The 20,885-nt window shown below is 55.5% G+C and overlaps 1 protein-coding gene across 3 annotated transcripts in view; it reads left to right on the top strand.

Annotated features, from left to right (window-relative positions):
- Positions 1-20,885, top strand: part of TTC23 (tetratricopeptide repeat domain 23) — an 87,951-nt gene that overhangs the window by 54,399 nt on the left and 12,667 nt on the right. Inside the window, exons 7-10 of one of the 3 annotated variants that reach the window (XM_062204943.1) lie at positions 1,476-1,581; positions 12,758-12,885; positions 17,851-18,000; positions 19,144-19,611. In XM_062204943.1, coding sequence (XP_062060927.1) covers positions 1,476-1,581; positions 12,758-12,885; positions 17,851-18,000; positions 19,144-19,149 — 390 coding nt within the window. In that variant the 3' untranslated portion in view covers positions 19,150-19,611. Of the gene's footprint in view, positions 1-1,475; positions 1,582-12,757; positions 12,886-17,850; positions 18,001-19,143; positions 19,612-20,885 lie in introns of those variants that run through there. The other 2 variants (XM_062204941.1, XM_062204942.1) reach the window with 2 other exon arrangements.

The following is a 20,885-nucleotide window of genomic DNA, read 5'->3' as shown; positions in this document are numbered from 1 at the left end:
CTTGAGCTAGTAGCTCAGATTTTAACCAGTGACAAATTAGGTGACAGTCCAGAGTCAAAGATGACCCCTCCACCCCCATGACCATCTCAGCAGCACGTTCCGCTGGTCATCAGAGGAACAAGCACCACTCGGTGCTGACTAGAACATTCTGCTGGGATGGCTTTGCCTTTTGTGCCAGCTCCACAGATCAGTCGCAGCTCCCGGAGGCTGAATCAGGGCGCTGGCAGGAGTGTGCTGGCATCAATTATTACTGTCTGGCACCATGGGCTGGGGGCAGGGCATGATAGGAAAAGCAGAACTTGAAGTGAGAGTATCAGGGTGAGAACCCTATCTGCCTCCCCCTGGGGCAGGTCACCTGGCCATCAGTCTCCATGTTCTCATCTATAAAGTGATAAAAATTATCAAGAAGACTAAAAGTGATTTCACGAGCAGAACTTAGAGTGCGGCTTGCATCGCACTTGTTGCAGTGTGTTTTCTTCCTTCAAGCTCTTGGTATTTTAGTATTTCTTTGTCTTTCAGCAATCAGATGGGAGGGCTCCCTGCAGCCTTGCGTTAGGCTATTGTATTCCTTCTCCTTATTTACTGTTCTGTACCACCACACTCTGTAGCCACGCCCCTCCTGGGTATTGGGCAGGTGAAAACATGCTACTAATACTACTTTTTTTTTTTTTGAGAAATCTCTTGTTTTATTTCCAAAATACAGAGACATGAGTTATCTGTGGCCATGGAATCACATGTGTTCCAAAGTTCCCCACATCTGCTGGTCCACGTGAGGGGTCCAGGCTGGCCAGGGTCACGACTCGGTGTCTCCTGGGGCAGTGCCTGTGCCCTGCAAGGTCCCTGCCTGATACAGTTTTTAAATTTCGGATATTGACAGGGGACAGGGGATGTAACTATGTTTTTATTTGAAGGAAATGTGTTCTGTGTTTTGTTTGCAAGGGTCATTGTTGTAGTCATAGATTCACAGTGTTTGTCGGTTGGAGAATGTTTAAATGGACTTTATTTTCAAGGAACAGCTCTGTGTTCTGTGCCAGGGAGCCCCCCAAGGGGCAGTGTGCAGGTGGCCTCGGTGGATCCAGCCAGGAGGGCTCTGTATGCCCAGGGGTGAGGCTGCTGGCTCCAGGAGTAGGGCCCACTTTCTGGGCTGACCGACCACATCAACGTTTTGTCGCATCTCGTGACGTCTTGAGACTGCCTCCTCTTTGCTGACTCCGAGGATCTGAGACTCAGATGATGCACTGGTCGTGGGTCTGGCCACAGCACCGTGGCGGCTGGACTCAGCCTCCAGTGCCCTCTGCCGCAAACACTGCCCTGAGAAGCCAGCTCTCCCAGGGCTTGACCGGGCGCCATGTCAGTCATTCCTCCCCACTCAGGGGGCATCGCCTTGGCTTCCTGCTTATCGCTGTGAGGGCAGTAAGCCCGCTGCGGCAGCCGCCAAGACCGTAAACAGCACGTCTGTTCATCTGTCCTGACAGGCACATCTCATCGTCCTGGGCAGAAACCTCACTCAAGAGGAGACGGCAGACTCCGCGCACTGTGTTGCCCACGCCGCCGCTGCTTCTCGGAGGCCCGCGCACCAAGGTGAGGGCAGCCTCCTCCCCCCCGTCCCACACACAGCCACCCCCACAGCTGGAAGGCGGGTGACGGAGCAGAGCCGTGGGCCCTTCCGAGAGCTGCCACCATCTGTGGCTCTGCTACTCTGTTGGCTTCTGCCACTCCGGAGCCTTCTAATCTTTCACTCTCGAATAAGCTAATCTCCGTCCAAACATAGCTCTTCACAGCCCGGGAAATCTGTGCCGGGCTGCCAGGGAACTGTCTGCTTTCAAAGGTGACTGTGTTTGCAGGCTGTTGTGGGGCTGCTGTGGCAACAGCTCAGGCCTCCAGGCTCCCCGGGATTCCACGAGGAGCTGCCATTTACGGCTCCGTGGCTGCCTCGTCCCCACGTTCAAGGTGGAGCCAGGGGCTGCGCCACCCGGGGCTCAGAGCCTCCAGTGTTGCCCCCACTGACAGCACACATTCTGGTGACTTTCCCTTTTCAGAACATTCAGAAAACAAGTACAATTCATAAAGACCTGGGGGTGTATCCCAAGATGTCGGATGAGAACAGCGTACTGAGGAAACTGACATCCCTTGTTCCAGAAAGCACAGAATCCATGTCGGGGAGGGTGGGGCAGGCTCAGGAGCGGGAGTCGGGGCGAGGTGAGGAGGCCGGCACGTGGGGAAGGAAGGAGAGGCCTGCCCAGGGGCGATGTGGAGGCCAAGCAGGAGCTCCGCTCGGCAGATTGACAGAGTGGGTGCCAGTGTCCAGCCTCCTGTGCATCCCACCTGGTAGAACCCCTTATTCTTGCCTCTAGAGCTCAAAGCACCTCCCCAGTCTGGAGGAACCTGTCCAGGTGTGGAGGGAGGAGACAGGTGGCCTTTCTGGTCCTCCTCCTTAGAACATTCCCCGCACAGCTTCCTTTCAAACCCTTTAAAAACCCACAAATGCATACAATTTGTATGCACCAGTTATCATTTTTTAAAACCTTTTTTCTAAAAAATAAAAAAGCTTGCAAGAGTCAGTATTTTGGCTAGGTTGTTGGGACCTAAAATCCCTTTAAAAGGAGAAGCGACCCTTGCATGCCACAGCTTTTCATAAGACGTCTAAAATAGGACTGCAGGCTCATGGCCACCTCTATAGTAGCAGGATCACAAATCTACGTGTCCACGGGAGCCACACGAGCGACAGGAGTGCAGCAGGTGGTTGTCGGAAGCCGGCGGCGGCAAGCGTGATTATACATCGCAGCTCACTGTGTGCTGTAGCATGAGAGACGATGCCCAGTGCTGTGGAGCGGGGCAGAGAGCAGCAGCCTGCACCCGACTGCTCGTCCCGGCCTGGTGCTGCCGTGTGGGGAGCAGCTTTACGTCGCATCTGCTTTTCCAAGAGGTGGCAGAAACATGTGGTGTTGTGGGAGACCTCTAGCTTTTAACTGACCGTAACGAAGTCCCCTATATGAGTATTTGCGGTTCTGAGTGGCTCAAACTAGCAAGAGGGTGGACCCTTCGCTTCCGACCTGGGAAGGAGGAGTGTGAGTAAGCAGGTGCGGCTCCCTGCCTTGTTTCTGCCTTGAGGGCTCCTGCCTTAAGTCAGCCAGGGGGTTCTGAGCATCTAAACTCAGGGGAAGAGAGTCTGTCGCAAGCGGACGGAGGAGGCGGAAGCCTGGAAACCATCCTTTTGCCGAGAGGGATCCTGGTTTCCAGCGCCTCACCTGGCACTAGGTGCTCTCACTCGTTGGAATGAAAGCAGGAACTGGGTGGGGGCCAGTGGACACTGTGCCTGAAGTGCCTGTGCCGGCGGCAAAGTTAGGTGCCCCTGCTCTGCATGGTTGACAGAATCCATGTGAAGTATGTCGACCGTGTTCCGGTGTAAATGCGGCGCTGATCCTGCAAACCGAGGAGGACCGTACTGCCTGCCTGGGCAGATCCCGTGCAGCAGAATCAAGTGGCCTCACGTGGTACCGACCGCCTGCGTGGGGCCGGCTGGCTGTGGTTCTGGCCTTGCTACAGATGGGCTCAATTATCCCCACCCCCCTTTGTTTTTTTGGTGGAGAAACTGAGGGACCAAGATTAGGTCATTTCCTCAGGGCCTCTAGCCAGTGAGCGGTGGAGTTGTGAGCCCAGACAGTTGTCTCCCGAGGCTGTTTACTGCTGTGTTAAGATTATAGGGACTGGCACCGCACAGGTCCCAGTTCCTTCCTTACCCGCCTCCCCTCGCTCACGCCAGCCCCAGCATCGCAGGGTTCAGAGCAGACACAGGGCGCAGCAAGGCGGCTGGGAGAGGAGGGTTTGGAGTGCCAGTGCGGGGGACCAGGTCTCAGGAGCCTTTAGGCCTGGGAACTTTCTCCTAATGGCTCCACGGGGAGCTGCCCGAGTCTCTTCAGCAGCTCAGAGCGTTTGCTGAGCAGCGCACGGCCTGTCAGCATCGAAGCAGGAGAGGAACTTGAAGGTAGAAGGGTGAGGAGACAGCATCTCCCAGGAGCACGGAACCAGGGTGGGTCAGGAAAGGGCCAGTCGGCTTGAAGCACAGGCAGCAGGTACATCCGTGGCCTCAGGTGAGCGCCTCCTGGGTGCAGGGGCTGGCGTTTCCACAAACAAGCTCGTGAGCCCGGTTAACAGCCCTCGGGGGTGGGACACAGACGCCCTTTGGACAAAAGCGCCCACAGCCAGCTCCTCCCCCCGGGAGCTCCGTCCACCTAGAGAAGCTTCTGTATGTATTGCTCTGCCCCAGAGGGACAAAGTCCCGAGTGGGTCTGCAGGATGCTCCTGGACAGGCCCTTCTAGATCCAGCGTTGACCAACCAGGAGACGCTTGCGTCTTCCATCCCCGTGGAGCCATTAGGAGAAAGCTTCCCAAGCCTAAAGGCGGGGCCGTGCTGAGTGAGGGGGGTAGGCAGAGGCACCGTGGAGGGGGAGTGGCTCACAGGTGCTGACTGTCCAGCAGGCCACCAAGCCCCGAAACAGGTGCAGAAAGGAACACAAATACTCACCCCAGGGTCTCAAACAAATCTCTTCCATGGGCAAATCGGACACAGGAAAAGCAGGGGGAAACCCCGAGCTCTCCCGGTGCTGTGAGCCCAGTTTGAAAATCGCTGCTGTCAGGATTCCCTTAGTGGCCAACCTGGGAGTGGGAAAGGCCTGGAAGTGAGTCCACCAGGCCAGCGTATGGATGCGCAGTCCATGCTCCGGCTCTTACCTGCCCACACCTAAGTGTGGTGTGGGCTGAGGCCCCGTGGCCCTCTAGAAGCAGAATGAGGCAGGCACCCAGCCAGGGGCAGCAGAGGGAGCCTGAGCAGGTTCCCCACCGCCTTTCATGTCACCTCCTGCGTGGGCACAGCAGGAAGGAGGGAAGCCCATGTAGGCCTGAGCCCTCTCCAACCCACTGCTGCCTCCAGCAAACGGAGACCAGGTCCTCCACACCTGTCACCCACACAGGCCTTTCTGACTTGGACTTGGGTCACTCCTAGCTCAGAAGTCCTGGCCAGACCCTGTAGGAACAAATTTGCCTGTTGCACTCAGCAGGGCTCCGGGGGGGGGGGGGGCTGGAATTGAGGGGCGCTCCTAGCTCTGTGCACCCCTGTGCTGAGTACAAAGGCTTTGCAGCACAGCTTGGCTTTGTTTTATGGAAAGCAGAGTCTAATGAGAAAAGTCTCCCCTTGGAGGCTGTCTGAGGCCCGCCTGCTGGATGCCCATTGAAGGCATTGCTCTCCAGCAAGCACTGCAGGCCACGGAGCAGTGGCTGAGGCTCTGGGCACAAGCACGTCCCTCTGCCCTGTGCCTTCCCTGCATTCCTCGTGCAAACAAAGCTGCCCTAGATGTCAGGGAGGATTGTGATTGCATAAAGACTCCTAATTCAGGCCCCAGGAATGCCACTAACCTGAGCCTGGCCAGCCTCCCAGAGCAGCCATAGACAAACTTGGTATTAACAGCGCTCCCAACCCGGCTTGGTGCTCGAGGCATTGGCCTTGTGTTTATAACTCTTCTCCTCAAAGATATGAAAATGAAATGGTCGGGAGCCAAGTGCATTTCAGGATAAGCCTTTGAGAGGCAGATGTAGCCCGCAGAGTGCAGGCAGCCTTGTTTGGAAGTGGCCCCATCTGTGGCCTCCAGCAGGGCCACGGAGTTCTGCATGGCCTGGTGACAGCCAACAGGACGGGCTCTGCCCCACCAGGGTCTAGAGGCACGGGGACTGGAATCGCAGGCAGAGTGGGTTCCCAACACGTAATTTCCTATGCACAGTAGGGGCAGCACCCCCAGGCCCGCTGGTCTTGACCTACCCTGCCGTGTTACACAGCCAACATGACACGTGTGAATGTCTGACGTGGGTGCTGTGTCTTACCCAGAGCTTTCCGGTGTTACCGTACACAATCCTCCTTTTCTTCAGCTCTTACTCTTCTGCTGGCTTGCCCCACGCTGGGCCCTACACCACCCTGCTCCCCTGGGACCTGTGTGTGCTCAGACTCTGTGGGCTCCTGATAGGTGACAGCCACAGCCCGGTGTCCTTCACTTTCCATAGCCCTCCTTAGCTGCCCCTGTGCCTCCCTCACTGCAACTCCACCCTGGGGCCCTCCCAGGGGGCCTGTGGCACAGTCCTGCTGGCCGAAGGTAGGAGCAGCCATGCCAGCCCCGCCCCCGCCCCACCTCCCTCCCCCCTCCTCTGGGCCTGCCCATCTTCCTTTCCTCCCAGGCCCACCCACCCCTCAGCCCTGCTCGGAGAAGCCCGCCAGCCTGAGCCTCCCCAGGGGGCTGTGGGTGTCCATGCCTGCTGGGCATCTCTCTCTCTCTTAAATTGTTTTTACTTTTTTAAAGATTTATTTATTTCTTTATTTGAAAGTCAGAGTTACACAGAGAGAGACAGAGATAGATAGAGAGAGAGAGAGGTCTTCCATCTGCTGGTTCACTCCCCAATTGGCCACAACAGCTGCAGCTGCACCAATTTGAAGCCAGGAGCCAGGAGCTTCTTCCGGGTCTCCCACGCGGGTGCAGGGGCCCAAGGACTTGGGTCATCTTCTACTGCTTTCCCAGGCCATAGCAGAGAGATGGATCGGAAGTGGAGCAGCCAGGACTCAAACCAGTGCCCACAATGGGATGCTGGCACTGCAGGTGGCAGCTTTACCTGCTATACGACAGCACAGGCCCCTGCTCTGCATCTTAAAAGGAGCCAGTGAGAAAGGGAAGACAGAGTGCAGTGGGGGAGGCCAAGAGGAGCCTCCATCTCTGTTTCTACCAGTGTTAGGAGGACCCCCTCCCAGAAACTTCTGGAAGTCACCATAGGGTCATCACATCATGTCTGGGTCCAGGGTCACTCAGCAGGTTAGAGACAAAGCAAGGCCTAGAGTGGAGCAGTAGCGCTGACCACTTAGCACACGGCAGAACCAGAGAGGTGCCCACACTGCAGACGCCGTGTTCCCAGTCCCGGAGGCCCAGGAAGCTGTGAGGTCCCAGAGGACAGGCAGAGGGGAGCTGTGGGGCTCGGCCACCCCCAGGGCCTGCGGCAGGGGAGCAGGAATGGCCGGCCTCTCCTCTCGGAGTGTGCACTGGGCAGGTGCAGGAGCAAACATCATCCAGCCTGGCTCTCTGACCGCCTTCGCTTCCCCGTGTCTGGGGCAAAGCCTGCGGCTGCGGGCCTGGGAGCTGTGACCACCTTCTCTTCCCCGTGTATAGGGCGAAGCCTGCGGCTCCAGGCCTGGGAGCTGTGACCACCTTCTCTTCCCCGTGTCTGGGGCAAAGCCTGCAGCTCTGAGCCTGGGAGCTGTGACTGCCACCTTCACCAGGCTTGGAGCTCGGGGCTTCTCAGAGAAGCTTGTGCTGTTTTATAGTCACACTTAGCTTCCAGAAGGCTTCGAAGGTAGCTCATGGGGACGCACGCACCTCACCGGGACCAGCAGCTGCAGCCATAGGTCCGAGGCTGCTGGGAGCCTGACCACCAGGTGGCTGGCCATGCGGACTTCTGGAGGGAGGAAAGGGGCAGTGGGCAGCATGGTCTGCTTCCTGGTGGTAAGGGTGCTTAAGGCAGGGAGACCCCGTGCTCATGGAGCCCCTTGCCAGGCCCTGGGGGTGTCTGGCCTCACCAAACCTGCTGCTGTACTGTGCACCTCACTGTTCTGATGAAAAATGGCCCCCAAAGACAGCCCTGGATTTCTGGGCTCACACAGCTGGTGAGCAGAGCTCTGTAAGATGCGGAAGCCTTGTTACACCCCCGCCCACCCGCCGTGGCCCCGTGCAGGCCTTCCTCCTGGAGAGGGCACCCTGCGTGGACTTCTGAAGCCTCGTGGGGAGGAGAGAGCCTGTACTTGGCTCCACGTGCCCCACCCCACCCCCGGCCAGCAGCTCCCAGCGCTGTCTAAATGGGTTCAGTGTGTTTGCCGGCTGCCCGTCTCCTCTGTGTGAACACCAGGCTGGGATGTGAGACTTTGTGGTCTGACAGCCTTTGCAGTCAGTACCAAGTAAAGACTGTTTTCTGAGACTGTCACAAATGATAATTGTCACTTTGCACACAGAGGCCTCTGTCTGCACGAAGGCTGTGCTTCCTGATCCAGGGCACTGGCCCAGGGGCACTGCATTTCTTTTAATTAGAAGTCTCCTGACCCTCCGGGGGCCACATTAGCCCCTCATTGCCCTTCAAATAAAGCCTGGAAGCAAGCACCTCCACCCAGGGTCCCCAGAGAGAGCCATCTGCACAGACAGTACACCGGCCTGCCCACCGAGCCACACTGCCTCCCCTCCCCCAGCCCCGGCCAGCCTAAGCACGTGTTGGGGTGAACGTGGCAGGAGCTCCGTGGCCTTGGGACACCTCAGCCACCAGGGCTCAGGTTTACAAGCACAGTCATGCTCCTGTGTTTTACAAGATGACCTCATCTGCTGCCCAGGCCATGGGCATCAGGTTGCAGAGGATTCTAGAAGTGGTGTTAAAGTCAGGGTGAAGACTTTAACTGGTGGGAGAGCTGAAGATGCTAGCTCTGTGTGAACCCCCACCCAGCTTCAGGGCACACGGTCCACACCGGGAGGGAGGGCCGTGACTGCCTGTCCATGCAGAAGTCCTGTTGTCACTTGTCCCAGAGGCGTCTAGGGTACCCTCCCTCCAGAGAACACACTCTGGCTCATCAGGAAGTGACCCCTGCCCTGGGGCACCGGGATCAACTTGCTCTGCTGCCCTAACACTGGTCTTCCGAATCGTAGCCCCCAAAGGGGTGCAGGAAACAAGTGAGGGGCTTCCAATGAGGGAGTTTTTCCATTTCCCAGGTCAGGATGAAAGTGGTTTCAAACTTAGGACTCGGGGGCGGGGTAGAGATGTTGCCCCATGGATGCCATCAGCCTTGCTGTCCCTCGAGCTCCAGGCCCCTCTAGGGTCCAAGGTCCTGACGGCAGTTGACAAATACCTCATGTGTGCTTAGCTTGCATGCGACAGCAACAGACCCACCCCCTGGCCCAGTCCCCCTTTGATTAGAGACCCACCAGAAACAGGACTGGGGAAGGCTTGGGAACTCAGAGAAGCCGAGGACCCAGAAAGGGAGCCAGCCCAGATGCCCAGGCAGGGCCGTCCCCTCCACCCCTCGTCCGGGGGGCACCTGCACTCATCCTCTTCCTCTCTGGACAGCATGACTGGGTCTCCCTGAGTTGGGGGTTATGTGCCTTTGGGCTTCCTTTCTCCCAGCATCTCCATGGGCTTAGCTGCACTGGGAGACGGGGCCTGCTGCCCCGGGGCCAGTGCTGACATGGGGTGCTTTTGGGGCGGGTTGTGACCCACAAGGGGAGGAATCCTGGGAGATGGGCTATCATTACAAGAAAAGGGTTAATAAGGTGTCCCGCGTGGCTGCAACCATCCATGCCTGGGAGACTGGCTCTGCCCCAGGAGAAGGGGGGGCAAATCTTGGGGCTCTCTTGGCCTCTGCCAGTGCCCAGATCTGCAGTGCAGGGAGCTCAGGCCCGGCTCCTCCCCAGCCCCTTCCATCTGCTGACCTTCACAGGGAGCACCTGTCCTGGGGGACGAGGCCCAGTGGCAGCAGGGCATTGACTGTGAACAACGGGTTCCGCTACATTCTTTCACTAATCCGCCACTAGCCGGAAAATTAAGAGATCACAGAAACTGCAATCCTGAACCTCCTCATTCGTCTCAGAGTCTCTGTGGCACTTTCAGGATCAGCAAAATAAATTCTGGGTCATCCCCGACGTTTGCCGTCGTCAGATGCTCCGAGTGGCCAAGGTCGACACTTGGTCTAGCAGCGGATCTCTTCTGTTTGCTCCTGTGAGTCAGCTGGCGTAGAAGGGACGTCACATTTTCCATGGGGCAGAGTTTTCTCCGACTAAGACGAAAACTTGAGTCATCCTCCAGGAATGCTCTGCTCTCTGGCAGTGGACAGACCTCCATGAAGGGGAGGGAGGAGGATGACTTCCGCCCAGCCGCAGACCCCAGGGCCGGGCAGCTCCGGAGCGGGCAGTGCCTCACCGTGAGCCCCTGGCCCGTGCCACCGCTCCCGCTCCACACGCGGGGGATCTAGCTGATGAACACAGCTGGTTTGCAGGCCGAAGCTCCCCTGAGGGTGACTACGTTTGGTAGACTTGCTTCCCAAGTGTTTCCTTCTCTCTGTTCTAAAACGGACCACGAGGAATGTACCTGGGCCATTTGTCAACACCCGGGGTTCTCCTCGTGAATGTCAGCCACTCGGAGCTCTTGAGGCCCACAGGGCTGTTCATCCGCAGACTGTCCAATGTACCTGTTACTCAGCCTCATATGGATGGGGGACGTCCACAGCCACGGTGATCAAAACTGTCCCTAAAATCAGAGCAGTGAGACTCACTGAGCTCCGGCTCCCCGTCAGGCATCTTGGCAGTTGTTGGTGTCAATCTGTTCACTCCTTTTTTTTTTTTTTATTTATTTGACAGGTAGAGTTATAGACAGTGAGAGAGAGACAGAGAGACAGAGAGAATGGTCTTGCTTCCGTTGGCTCACCCCCAAAATGCCCGCTATGGCTGGTGCTGTGCCAATCCAAAGCCAGGAGCCAGGTGCTTCCTCCTGGTCTTCCATGCGGGTGCAGGGCCCAAGCACTTGGGCCATCCTCCACTGCCCTCCCGGGCCACAGCAGAGAGCAGAGAGCTGGACTGGAAGAGGGGCAACCGGGACTAGAACCCGGCGCCCATATGGAATGCTGGTGCCACAGGCGGAGGGTTAACCCAGTGAGCCAGGGCGCCGGCCCCCAATCTGTTCACTCCTTACAGCCCTGCAAGGGACTCACTAGTGTCAGGCTCCCCCTTTCCAATGAAGAAACGGGCCAGTTTCAGTGGGGTAAGGCGTGCGGCTGGCGAGGAGCAGAGCTGGGACGTGAGCCCAGGCAGCCTGGTGCAGAGCCTGCCACCAAAGAGCAGCCGCGTCTTGTGTGGGCAGCCCAGTTCCTGCTCCCGTGTGCTCTGGAGAGCTCCGCCTGTGGATCGTGGCAGCCTGCATTGCTGTCACAGAAGTCTAAAGGCCACGTCAATAGAAAAGATGTGAAAATAAATAAACCACTAGATGGCTTAATCAAAAAGACAGGGAGAAAGTACAAACACAAAGCTAGAAATGATAATAGGGAAATACATATAAGAGAACATTTGCAGAAGCAAAGAATAATGTTCTATGCAGGACATTCAGAAATTTCCTAGAATTCAGTGCTAAGTTTAGGAGCAGTCAGGATGCCCGTGTCCCACATTGCAGTTCCTGGGTTTGCCCCGCCTCCTTCTGACTCCAGCTTCCTGCTGATGTGCACCCCGGGAGACAGCAGTGATGGCTGGAGCAGTTGGGTTCCTGTCACTCACATGGGAGAACTGGATTGTGTTCCCAGGTCTCAGTTTCTGCCCTGGCCTAGCCCCCAGCCTTTGCAGGTATCTGGGAAGTGAGCCAGCCCATGGGAGATTCCACCCCCATCACCACCATGTGTGTGTGCATGTGTGAACGAAATAAAATTTCTCTGAAAACGATAAGTTGGAATGGGCACTCACACAACAGGTTAAGCCTAGGGTCGAGTCCCACTTCTGCTTCCAGTCCAGCTCCTCCCTGCTGGTGTACCTGGGAGGCAGCAGGCGATGGCCCAAGGACTCGGGTTCCTGCCTCCCTCGTGGGAGACCTGGATGGAATTCCTAGCTCCCAGTTTTGGCCTGACCCAGCCCCCGCTGTTGTGGGCACTTGGGGAGTGAACCGCTGGATGGAAAATCTGCCCCCTCTGGGACTCTGTCTTTCAAATAAGATGCATTTTGCGTGAACTTTTTGAAGACCCAGACGTACAGCACTAACATAAATGAGATTTCCAAGAGCAACATGTGCATGAGCCATCATCCTCCCCAGGAAACCCGATGTCCTCATCATGGGTCACTGTGAGGTCACCCCCAGCAGGTGCCGAGGGAGTCCCCCGTCCCCTGGGTGAGGAAGCCATCCCACTTCCCACCATGAGAGCAGAGGTCAGCCAACTTATGGCTTAGGACAAATCCAAGTCAGACCCAAAGGAAATCTTGCTTTCTGAAAATCAGCAGTGCCCTGGGTTATAGCCTCACCCCAGAGCTATCTCATCTGGCTTATGGCTTACGAGGATCACCCATAGCCACAGGGGAGGGGGCTCTGGGGTCATCTGAGACTTCTGCTAGGCTGGCCGGCTCTGTGCAGCAAGAGTGCACCTGTCTCCTACTGCCCTCGAAGGCTCGGCTTCAGCTCCTGCTCCCCGCTCCGGCTTTTAGTTCTCTTTTCATTTTCCAGACCTAGGGTTTTCCTTGTCTTGCTTTCCGGATTGGCTGTGCATTTAGACATGTGTTTAAGCACTGGAGTCACTGAGGTTTCTTCCCTCGACGGCCTCAGACAGATCTTCAGGATTTTTCACGTTATGGAAATATGTCTTGAGAAACTAGTAGCCCTCAGATCCGAACACCCATGAGGAGTTACAGGAAGAATCACTGAAATTCTTACCCGTGTTGGGGTCTGCAGACACACTCTCTTTTTGCGTGAATGTCGATTTTTTGTATCACTGGGAGAGCTAAGCTGAGTGACAGTTGAGCAAAGTGAGTTGCCATTCACTTCTGAAACCTGAATCTTTTCTGCTCAGATGGGCAGATTCGTAGGCAAGGGGCAGTATCGTTCGGTGTTCTCTCCAAATAGCTGTTATTCTCAAATTGCTCACCACCACTGAAAGCGTAGTCATGTCACTCCCATGTCGGGTCTGCCAGCAGTATTCACGGTTGCTGTTGATGATGCTTTCCCTTAGGTGTGGCCGAGCAGTATTTTCAAGAGTGCATGTCTCATCTTCAGGACTGTGGAGGGAGGGAAACAGCCAAGTTTCTCTCAGTTCAAGATGAATTTTGTCATTTTCTGCAAATTGCTGGACAAAATGAGGTAAGTTGGGGTTACAGTTGTCCAGTCATTCACATGGAAGACCGGTTGGTATCCCAAGGGTTACTCCTTTACTCTGTGAGCATCTGTCGAGCACCTACTATGTGCAAGGCACGTGGCAGGCCCTGGAGGGCACAGATAAATAAGGCCCAGTGGCCTCTCCTGGGAAGCTTCTAGACAGGAGCCAGGTGCTTCCTCCCGGTCTCCCGTGCGGGTGCAGGGCCCAAGCACTTGGGCCATCCTCCACTGCCCTCCCGGGCCACAGCAGAGAGCTGGACTGGAAGAGGGGCAACCGGGACAGAATCCAGTGCCCCAACCGGGACTAGAACCAGGGGTGCTGGCGCCACAGGCAGAGGATTAGCCAAGTGAGCCACGGCGCCAGCCTGAAAACTAATTCTAAGAATGTAGATGTCCTGTCCGCTTACGAAAGATCCTAAAGGACTGGACACCGCGAGGTCCCAGGGGACGGACCCCGCTCATTGCAGCTGGGGTAAAGGGTGGCGGTGAGTGTGCCTGTTTCCTCTCTCCCCTGTCTGGGTAATGGATGGATTCTGTGTGTCCAGGGAAAGCCACACAGGGCGGAAGTTCCAGCTCCCTCTCCTGCCACTGTTCCACTTCACGTGGAACAAGAGCCCGTAGTCATCAGTATTGAAACCCTTAAGAACGTAGTCCCTGCAGAGCCCCACGCTGTGACTGTGCACATACACAGATACATGTATGTGCACACACGTGTTCATACATACACACACACGAAGACCCTCTGTATTCGTGAGTTCCACATTGCAGAATCAACCAACCAAACGTGTTTCTTTAAAACACTGTATCTGCACTGGGCATGTACAGACTTCTTTTTCTTGTCATTATTTCCTAAAAAGGTAGCAAATGTTTGCATAACATTTGCCTTGTATTAGGTGTAAAAGTAATCTAGGGATGATTTGAAGCATACAAGGGGATTTGTGTCGGTTGTATGCAAATACTACACCATTTTATTTACTAGTTATTTATTTGACAGAGGTGCAGAGTGAGACAGAGAGCTCCCAAGTGCTGGCATCTCCCTCCCCACATGCCCACAGGAGCTGAAGCTGGGCTGGGCCCTGAGTCGGGAGCCAGAATCACAATGCAGGTTTCCCATGTGGGAGGCAGGAACCCGATCCCTCGAACCATCACCACTCCTCCCAGAGTTTGCAACGCCAGGAAGCCGGGGTCAGGAGCTGGTTCCGGGTATCGAACCCCAGCACTCCCACGTGTGACTCAGGCCTCTTACGTGCTAGGCAAAGTGCACACTTCCATACCATGTCACAGAGGGGCCTGAGCAGCTGGGGATTCTGGTACCTGTGGACAGCCTGGAACCGATGCCCCAGGGTCCCGAGGCACAGTTCCTGGCAGGGGTGGGGGCGGGGGCGGGGTTTTGTTTTGTTTTGAGCTCCGACCTCTTTGACACATCATTTCCCTTGCTCCCCACAGATGGTCCTCCCTAACAGCACTTTCCCAACCCCACCCCTCTCTCAGTTCAGCATCACGGGCTTTTTACTTGTATATATTCTTCTAGTGTTGTTTGAAAGGCAGAGTGACATCCAGAGAGACAGGGAGAGGAGATCTTTATCCGCTGGTTCATTCCCCAAATGTTTCCATCAGCCAGGGCTGGGCCAGGTCAAAGCAAGAGCCAGGAACTCTATCCCGGTCCCCGACATGGGTGGCAGGGACAAGAGTCCTTGGGCCATCTTCCGATGCCTTCCAGGGTGCGCGTTAGTAGGGAGCTGCATTAGAAGGTGGAGGTGGGACTCAAACAAAGGCACCGTAATATGGGATGCGGGCGTCCCAAATGGCAGCTTAACCCGCTGCACCCCAAGGCCTGCCCCCCACACAGGCTTTTAACCTGGATGCACCCGTGTTTTCAGGACAGAGTAGGGCTGCATTCCCAAGAAGTGGAATTCCATTCTTTATCTGGGCCACACAACCAGGGAGAGAAGGCCTTCCAGGGGTCTCAGATCCCCCCCCATTTAGAGGATGCTCAGGTCAGAAGAGTGGGGGCCGTCTGCCCCGTGATGCCTCTCCCCCTCCAGGTCCTCGGTCACTCTCCCCTCCACAACATTCCTTGAATCCATGCCCCTCCCTCCCCCACCCCTAGTCATGGTCTCCTGCCTGGAGCACTCTGGGAAGCTCCCGTCTCCCGGCCACTGCTTCCAGGCTGGCCCTTGTCTAATCCGCTCAGAATAAGGAGGCCCCGGCAATCCTGGCAGAAAGCAAAGCTGATCCGTGACCCACGGACACACATGTGAGACACCTCAGAGGCTCCCCAGTGCCCTTAGGACCAGCCAGACCCGCCGCCTTCCACCACCTGGGCTCACTGACAGTTCCAGTCTGATTGTGCCCTGCCTCCCTGGCTTTCCCTAGTTCCCACCTCTGAGCAGGGAACGGCAGCTCTCAGTCTGTCCTGGAGGGGCCTCCCCAGCCATCTCAGTCCGGCTCTCGGCCCCCCACCCACTTCCCTGCTCCTCCCCAGGCTGCCCTGCACTCTCCCCGTTGTTCCTCCTTACAGGGCCCTCTGGATGTGGTGAGAAGTTTGTAAGTACAGACTGGACATCCCTGACCCAAAGTGCTCCAGAATCCAAAACGTTTAGGGCACCAGCGTGACGCCACAGTGCAACCTCCCACACCCACCCTCCTGTGGCAGTCACGTGGCCGGCAGAAGGCAGGCGCACTAAAAAGACCATGTTAGATTACCTTCAGGCTGCGTGTCTAAGGTGTGTGTGAAGCGTGAGTGAAGTTCATGTTTATGCGTGGTTCTCCTCCCCCGTGAGACAGGATAGCTCGTTGTGTATGTGTAACCATTGCCAACACCGCAACACTCTGGTCACGAGCATTTCGGATGGGGGACACCCCACCGTAGATGTTTGTGGTGGCTGTCGGTGGCTGTCTGTTGACTAGACTGGACAGTGACCCTCGTGCTCGTGCTGGGGAGTGGGGAACAGCTGGGTGGGGGGACGCCTGGCTGCAGGCCAGGCCCTGCGCCCTCCCCTGTTCCCGTCTGGCTCCCTGCCATGGGGTCTGCTGCCGAGGCACTTGGTGCCTCACTGCCCGTGTCCCACCACCCAAGTCAGTGGTGAGATGCTTCCTGCTTTCCCAGGATGCCGCTGGAGAGTTTGGCAAACTGGCTGTTTTCATTCTAGGGCAGCTGCCAGCCCTTCCTGTGCCCTTGTAAGAATAGGGAAGGCTACCCCTCCTCGGGTGGCACAGCCTGTGCCAGGGCACATGGCTTGGAGCGTGGCACACGGGCTGGATTTCAGTCCAGGTGCCCTTGCCCATGACGCAACCTGCCTGGCAGACGCAGCAGCCTTATGCTACGGTCACCCTTTGGGTGCAAACCTCTCACCAGGGGTTCCAGTAGGTGTCCACCAGCAGGGGCTGGGCCCGAGGGCAAGCACGGGGCTGCGCTCAGACCACCCTAGATGTGGCCCCAGCCCACACACAGGCACCGACAGGAGGGTGACCCTGGGGTAGGGGATGCTTTGGACCATAAAATGCGAGTGGAGCTCACTCTGCCACAAGTTAAGGTAGTCCCTGTGGGTCCAGCTTCCTGTTGGGCCACTCTCCTCACCAAGAACCTTCTCGGGCTTCTTATTCTTCATGCACCAGCCTGGCCTGTGACTCCTCTTCCCGGCTTCACACCCTGTCTGCCACAGCCTAAGCAGGCCACGCGCTTCCCCTGTGCACCCAGGAGGCCCTGCCCTGCCCCCAGCCCACCTCGGCCCTGCTTTCTCCTCGCTCCTCTCCACTAAGCTCCTGACTGCTTCTTCCAGCCACCGGACTCTCGACCTGACCGCTGACTTCCCACACATCTGTCTCTGGCTTCCCCACCAGGCTGAAAAACTGCTTCCAGGAGAAGGGGTCATTGGCTCCCCCAGAGCCTGGCAGTTCCCATGGAAAAGCTACCCAGGCCCGGCCCCTGGCCAGTGTGGGTCCCTGCTCAGGGAGATGTGATGGGATTCAGTCTCAGGCAAGCCTGGATTGGAACCCTGGTCCCTGGTGTGGCTCCCACAATTCCTCTGCTTCCCACCTAAGCGATAGATTTCGGCCGCATCAGCACCATCAGTGTGATTCCCCCAGCCCCACCCCTAACTCGCTGCCAGTCAAGGGACAGAGCCCTTGCTAGCCCCGTGGCCCACGCGGTGGGAAGCGCCCATGGGTCCCTGCTTCCTCGGGCTCGGATCAGCACCTGTGTCCTGCAGCCATAGCCGTGCCTGCATGCGGGAGGCCGAGGAAGTGTGGGAGCCTGGCAGCACTGCGCAGGGCTGCCCTGCTTGTCTTGGTGTGTGAAGAAATCGACATCAGAAAAGGCTGCTTTCTGACCGACTCGGTTTCTTTTCACTCCACATTGGTGCAAATAAAACGGACAAATCAAGCATGTCACGTCACACTGGAATGTTTACCTTGGGTTTCCTAAAATATTCCCTGTGAGAATAGAAACCTGTGGAATGTTCTGGATGGTCAGTAAGGAGACTGATTGCAGGGCGCATGCATGGGAACACGCGTGTGCACAGCAGGAGAAAAACCTGGATCTAAGGGTGCGAAATCACCGGCGGGATTCAGACCCTGCCCCACCCTTGTCGCGATGTCTGGTTCCCAGCAAGTGTCTTGATGGCTCTGCCCAGCGCCCTCGCTCAAAGAGGGGCAGTGACAACTAGCGGAGGGCTCACGCAGGTTCCTGACACCTGAGCTGCCCTGCCTGCTGGCCTCGCTCTGCTCACCTGAGGTGGGTTTTCTCCACAGCGCCCCTCACGCACTCCTGCTTCGTGGTTTATGCCCCCATCCCCCGGGCATGTTGTTTCCTGTCTCCCAGCCAGCCAGAGGGAGTGGGCGCAGCTCAGGAGCCCACCGAGCCCCTTCCTCTGTGGTGACGGCGCTCGTAGGCTGCTCTTCATCAGCCTTCAAGCTTGGTCGCTGGCCAGCCTTGTGTTCCTTTCACAGAGAGCAACCTCCATCCTGAGAGAGTCCCTGGAAGCCAAAGTGGCCACGTTTGGTGACTTCAGTCCCGAGGTGGCAGAGACGTACCGGCTCCTGGGCGGGGCAGCCCTGGAGCAGGGGAAGCACCGCATGGCCCACAGGATGCTGAAGAAGGTAAGGCTGGAGGCGAGCCTGATGGGAGAACACGGGGGCTCCCCCCAGGCCCCAGTCCACCCCCCGCCCGGCTCCTCTGCAGCACGGCTCTCTGTGTTGGGGAAGAGAATGCCACATTTGCAGATCTAAACTAACACTTTGTGAGTACAAGAGAAATCCTCTCTGACACAGGCGTTTAAGAAATTATCAATAATAAAAATAATTATCAATTTAAAAAAATATTTGAAAAGCAGAGGTATAGGGGCTGGTGCCATGGCTCACTTGGTTAATCCTCTGCCTGTGGGCCGACATCCCATATGGGCACCAGGTTCTAGTCCCGGTTGCTCCTCTTCCAGTCCAGCTCTCTGCTGTGGCCTGGGAAGGCAGTGGAGGATGGCCCAGGTGCTTGGGCCCTGCACCCGCATGGGAGACCAGGAGGAAGCACCTGGCTCCTGGCTTTGGATTGGCACAGCACCAGCCATAGCTGGCATTTTGGGGGTGAACCAACGGAAGGAAGACCTTTCTCTCTCTCTCTCTCTCTCTCTCTCTCTCTCACTGTCTATAACTCTACGTGTCAAATAAATTAAAAAAAAAAAAAAGAAAGAAAGAAAAGAAAAGCAGAGGTATAGAGAAATAGGGAAAGAGTGAGATCTTCCATCCTCTGGTTCACTCCCCAAATGACCTCCACAACAGAGGCTTAGCCAGGCTGAAGCCAAGGGCCTGGAACGCATCTGGGTCTCCCATGGGTGGCAGAGACCCAAGACCCTGGGCCATCTGCTTTTCCAGGTGCATTAGCGGAGCTGGTTAGGAACTGGAGCAGCCAGGACTCAGGACCCCAGCCCCTGCTCTTATGGGATGCCAGCATCACAGGTAGCACTTTTACCCGCTGAGCAGTTTTAGCCCCTCCTTGATGATTTTTCACCCTGCGAATATTTTTAACTTTTACATAGTGTGATTTCTCAGTCCTTTGTGATCGTGTGCTCTTCCTGGGTGCCTGGTTTATAGAGAAATCCCATGTTTTCTTCTATAGTAATTATTATTCTTTTCTTTCTCTGGAGCTTATTTGTGCAGGTGTGAGATACTGAGATCTCACATTACCTTTTTTCCAAGTGGGTACCCAGTTGGCCAGAGCTATTTTCATTGAAAAGCCCATCTATGTTCCAGGCTTAAGATGACAACGTCAGCATACCCTCAGTGTCCAGGAGTCCTGGAGTCTGCTGATGGATTTCTGTTTCATTCACAAGCCTTATTCACGTCCCAGTATCTCACAGTTTTATAGGAGGATTCAACATGAGGTAGGACTAGCAGGATGGCTTTTCTTCTAGACCTGCAGGGTTTCTAGATATTCTTGAACGTTTATTTTCCGACAGAGTTCTGTATCAGTTTGTCTAGCTCCATTAGCAGTGTTGGTACTTCTGTTGAGTTACTTGCAAATAAATTTTGGGAGAACTGACATCTTTATGATATGAGTCATTGTACGCAAGAAGAAGGGAGATCTCCCCATTTGTCCATGTCTACTTTTGTGCATGTCGGGCACTTGAGAAGTGTCATACTGTATTGGTTTCACACATTTCTTCTGTACTTCTAAGCATTTTATCTTCTTTGATACTGTTGTAAATGGGGATATATTATATCTTTTCATTTATTTTTGTGTATGTGAAGGCTTTGGTTTCTCTAATTTTATATCCTACCACCTTGCTTAATTCTTTCATGGCTTGAGTTAATTTGAGCATTGATACTATTATGTTATATGCAGTCGACATAATTTTACTTTATGTTTTCTATTTCTTATGTTTCTAATTGATTTCTCTCATCTAATCACATTGATCTGTACCACGAATGTGGTAAGTAGCAGTGGTGATGCTGGACATCCTTGCTTTGTCCCTGTTCTTAGTGCCAGTGCCTCTACTGTTCTTCATTTGATAGATGCTGGCTTCAGAAACAAGGTTTATGTATTTTTATCATGTTAAGGCAGTGTCCATCAGCTTACATTTTAATGGATGTTTATTTAATTAGAAATCAGTGTTGAATTTTGGCGAAGGTTTTCTCAGAATCAATGGAGATAATCAGGCACTACTTCTTAGATCGCTTACTATGGTGTCTTTTATCACGATACTGAGCCGAGCATCCCTGGAATGACCCTTCTTAGTCACGCTGCATTGCTTGCTTAAAACGTTGTCTTGGTTCATTTTGCACTGCTCTAACAGGACAGCAGGGACCAGCTGATTTATAAGAAAAGAGGCTGATTTCTCACAGCCTGGAGGCCGGGAGCCCGAGGTTGAGGGCCCCTGGCCCTCTGGTAACAGATGGCTCAGACCGAAAGAGTTGAGTCCAGCGATCCGTCCCGAGCCAGGCCTTTTTCTCATCTTCTGACTGTTCCGGCTGTGCCGTAGAAGATACTAGCTTTGGTAACGTGTGTGGTGCCTGTTTTTCAATGAGATGACACATGTCCATCATCAGTTACTCAACAAACAGTCTTTGGGTACCTTCTGTGGGCCACTTGCTAATCACAGACCTGCGTGAACACAGAGGTCACGGCAGTGTGCACCTTGCCTTTGAGAATGCCCACTGTGCCCAGGAAGACACATGTGGATCTAAGCGCTTTAAATAACTCAAGCACTATGCCCGTGCCAGGACACGGTGGTGAGTGAGGGGGGAGAGGGAAGCGGGGGTGGCGGGAGCTCCGTTCCCCGCCCCCTGCCTCCCTTACCGAAGTCACTGGCGCCTTTGGGGTGACTGCGTGCCCTGGCCCTGTGTCAGGTGACTTGTGGACATTAATTCACATAAGCCCTATAACAACGCTAACAGCTGGGGCCTTTACAACTGCGGTTAGCAAGGGGGAAACTGAGGCTGGGAGGGAAATGTCTAGGCTAAGGTTTTCCAAGAGGAGATTTCACACCTGGCAG

The sequence above is a fragment of the Lepus europaeus genome, chromosome 11, assembly GCF_033115175.1.
Source record: "Lepus europaeus isolate LE1 chromosome 11, mLepTim1.pri, whole genome shotgun sequence".
Lineage (NCBI taxonomy): Eukaryota > Metazoa > Chordata > Mammalia > Lagomorpha > Leporidae > Lepus > Lepus europaeus.
Note: the sequence above shows the minus strand (reverse complement) of the source record. Positions and strands in the feature narration are given on the sequence as shown.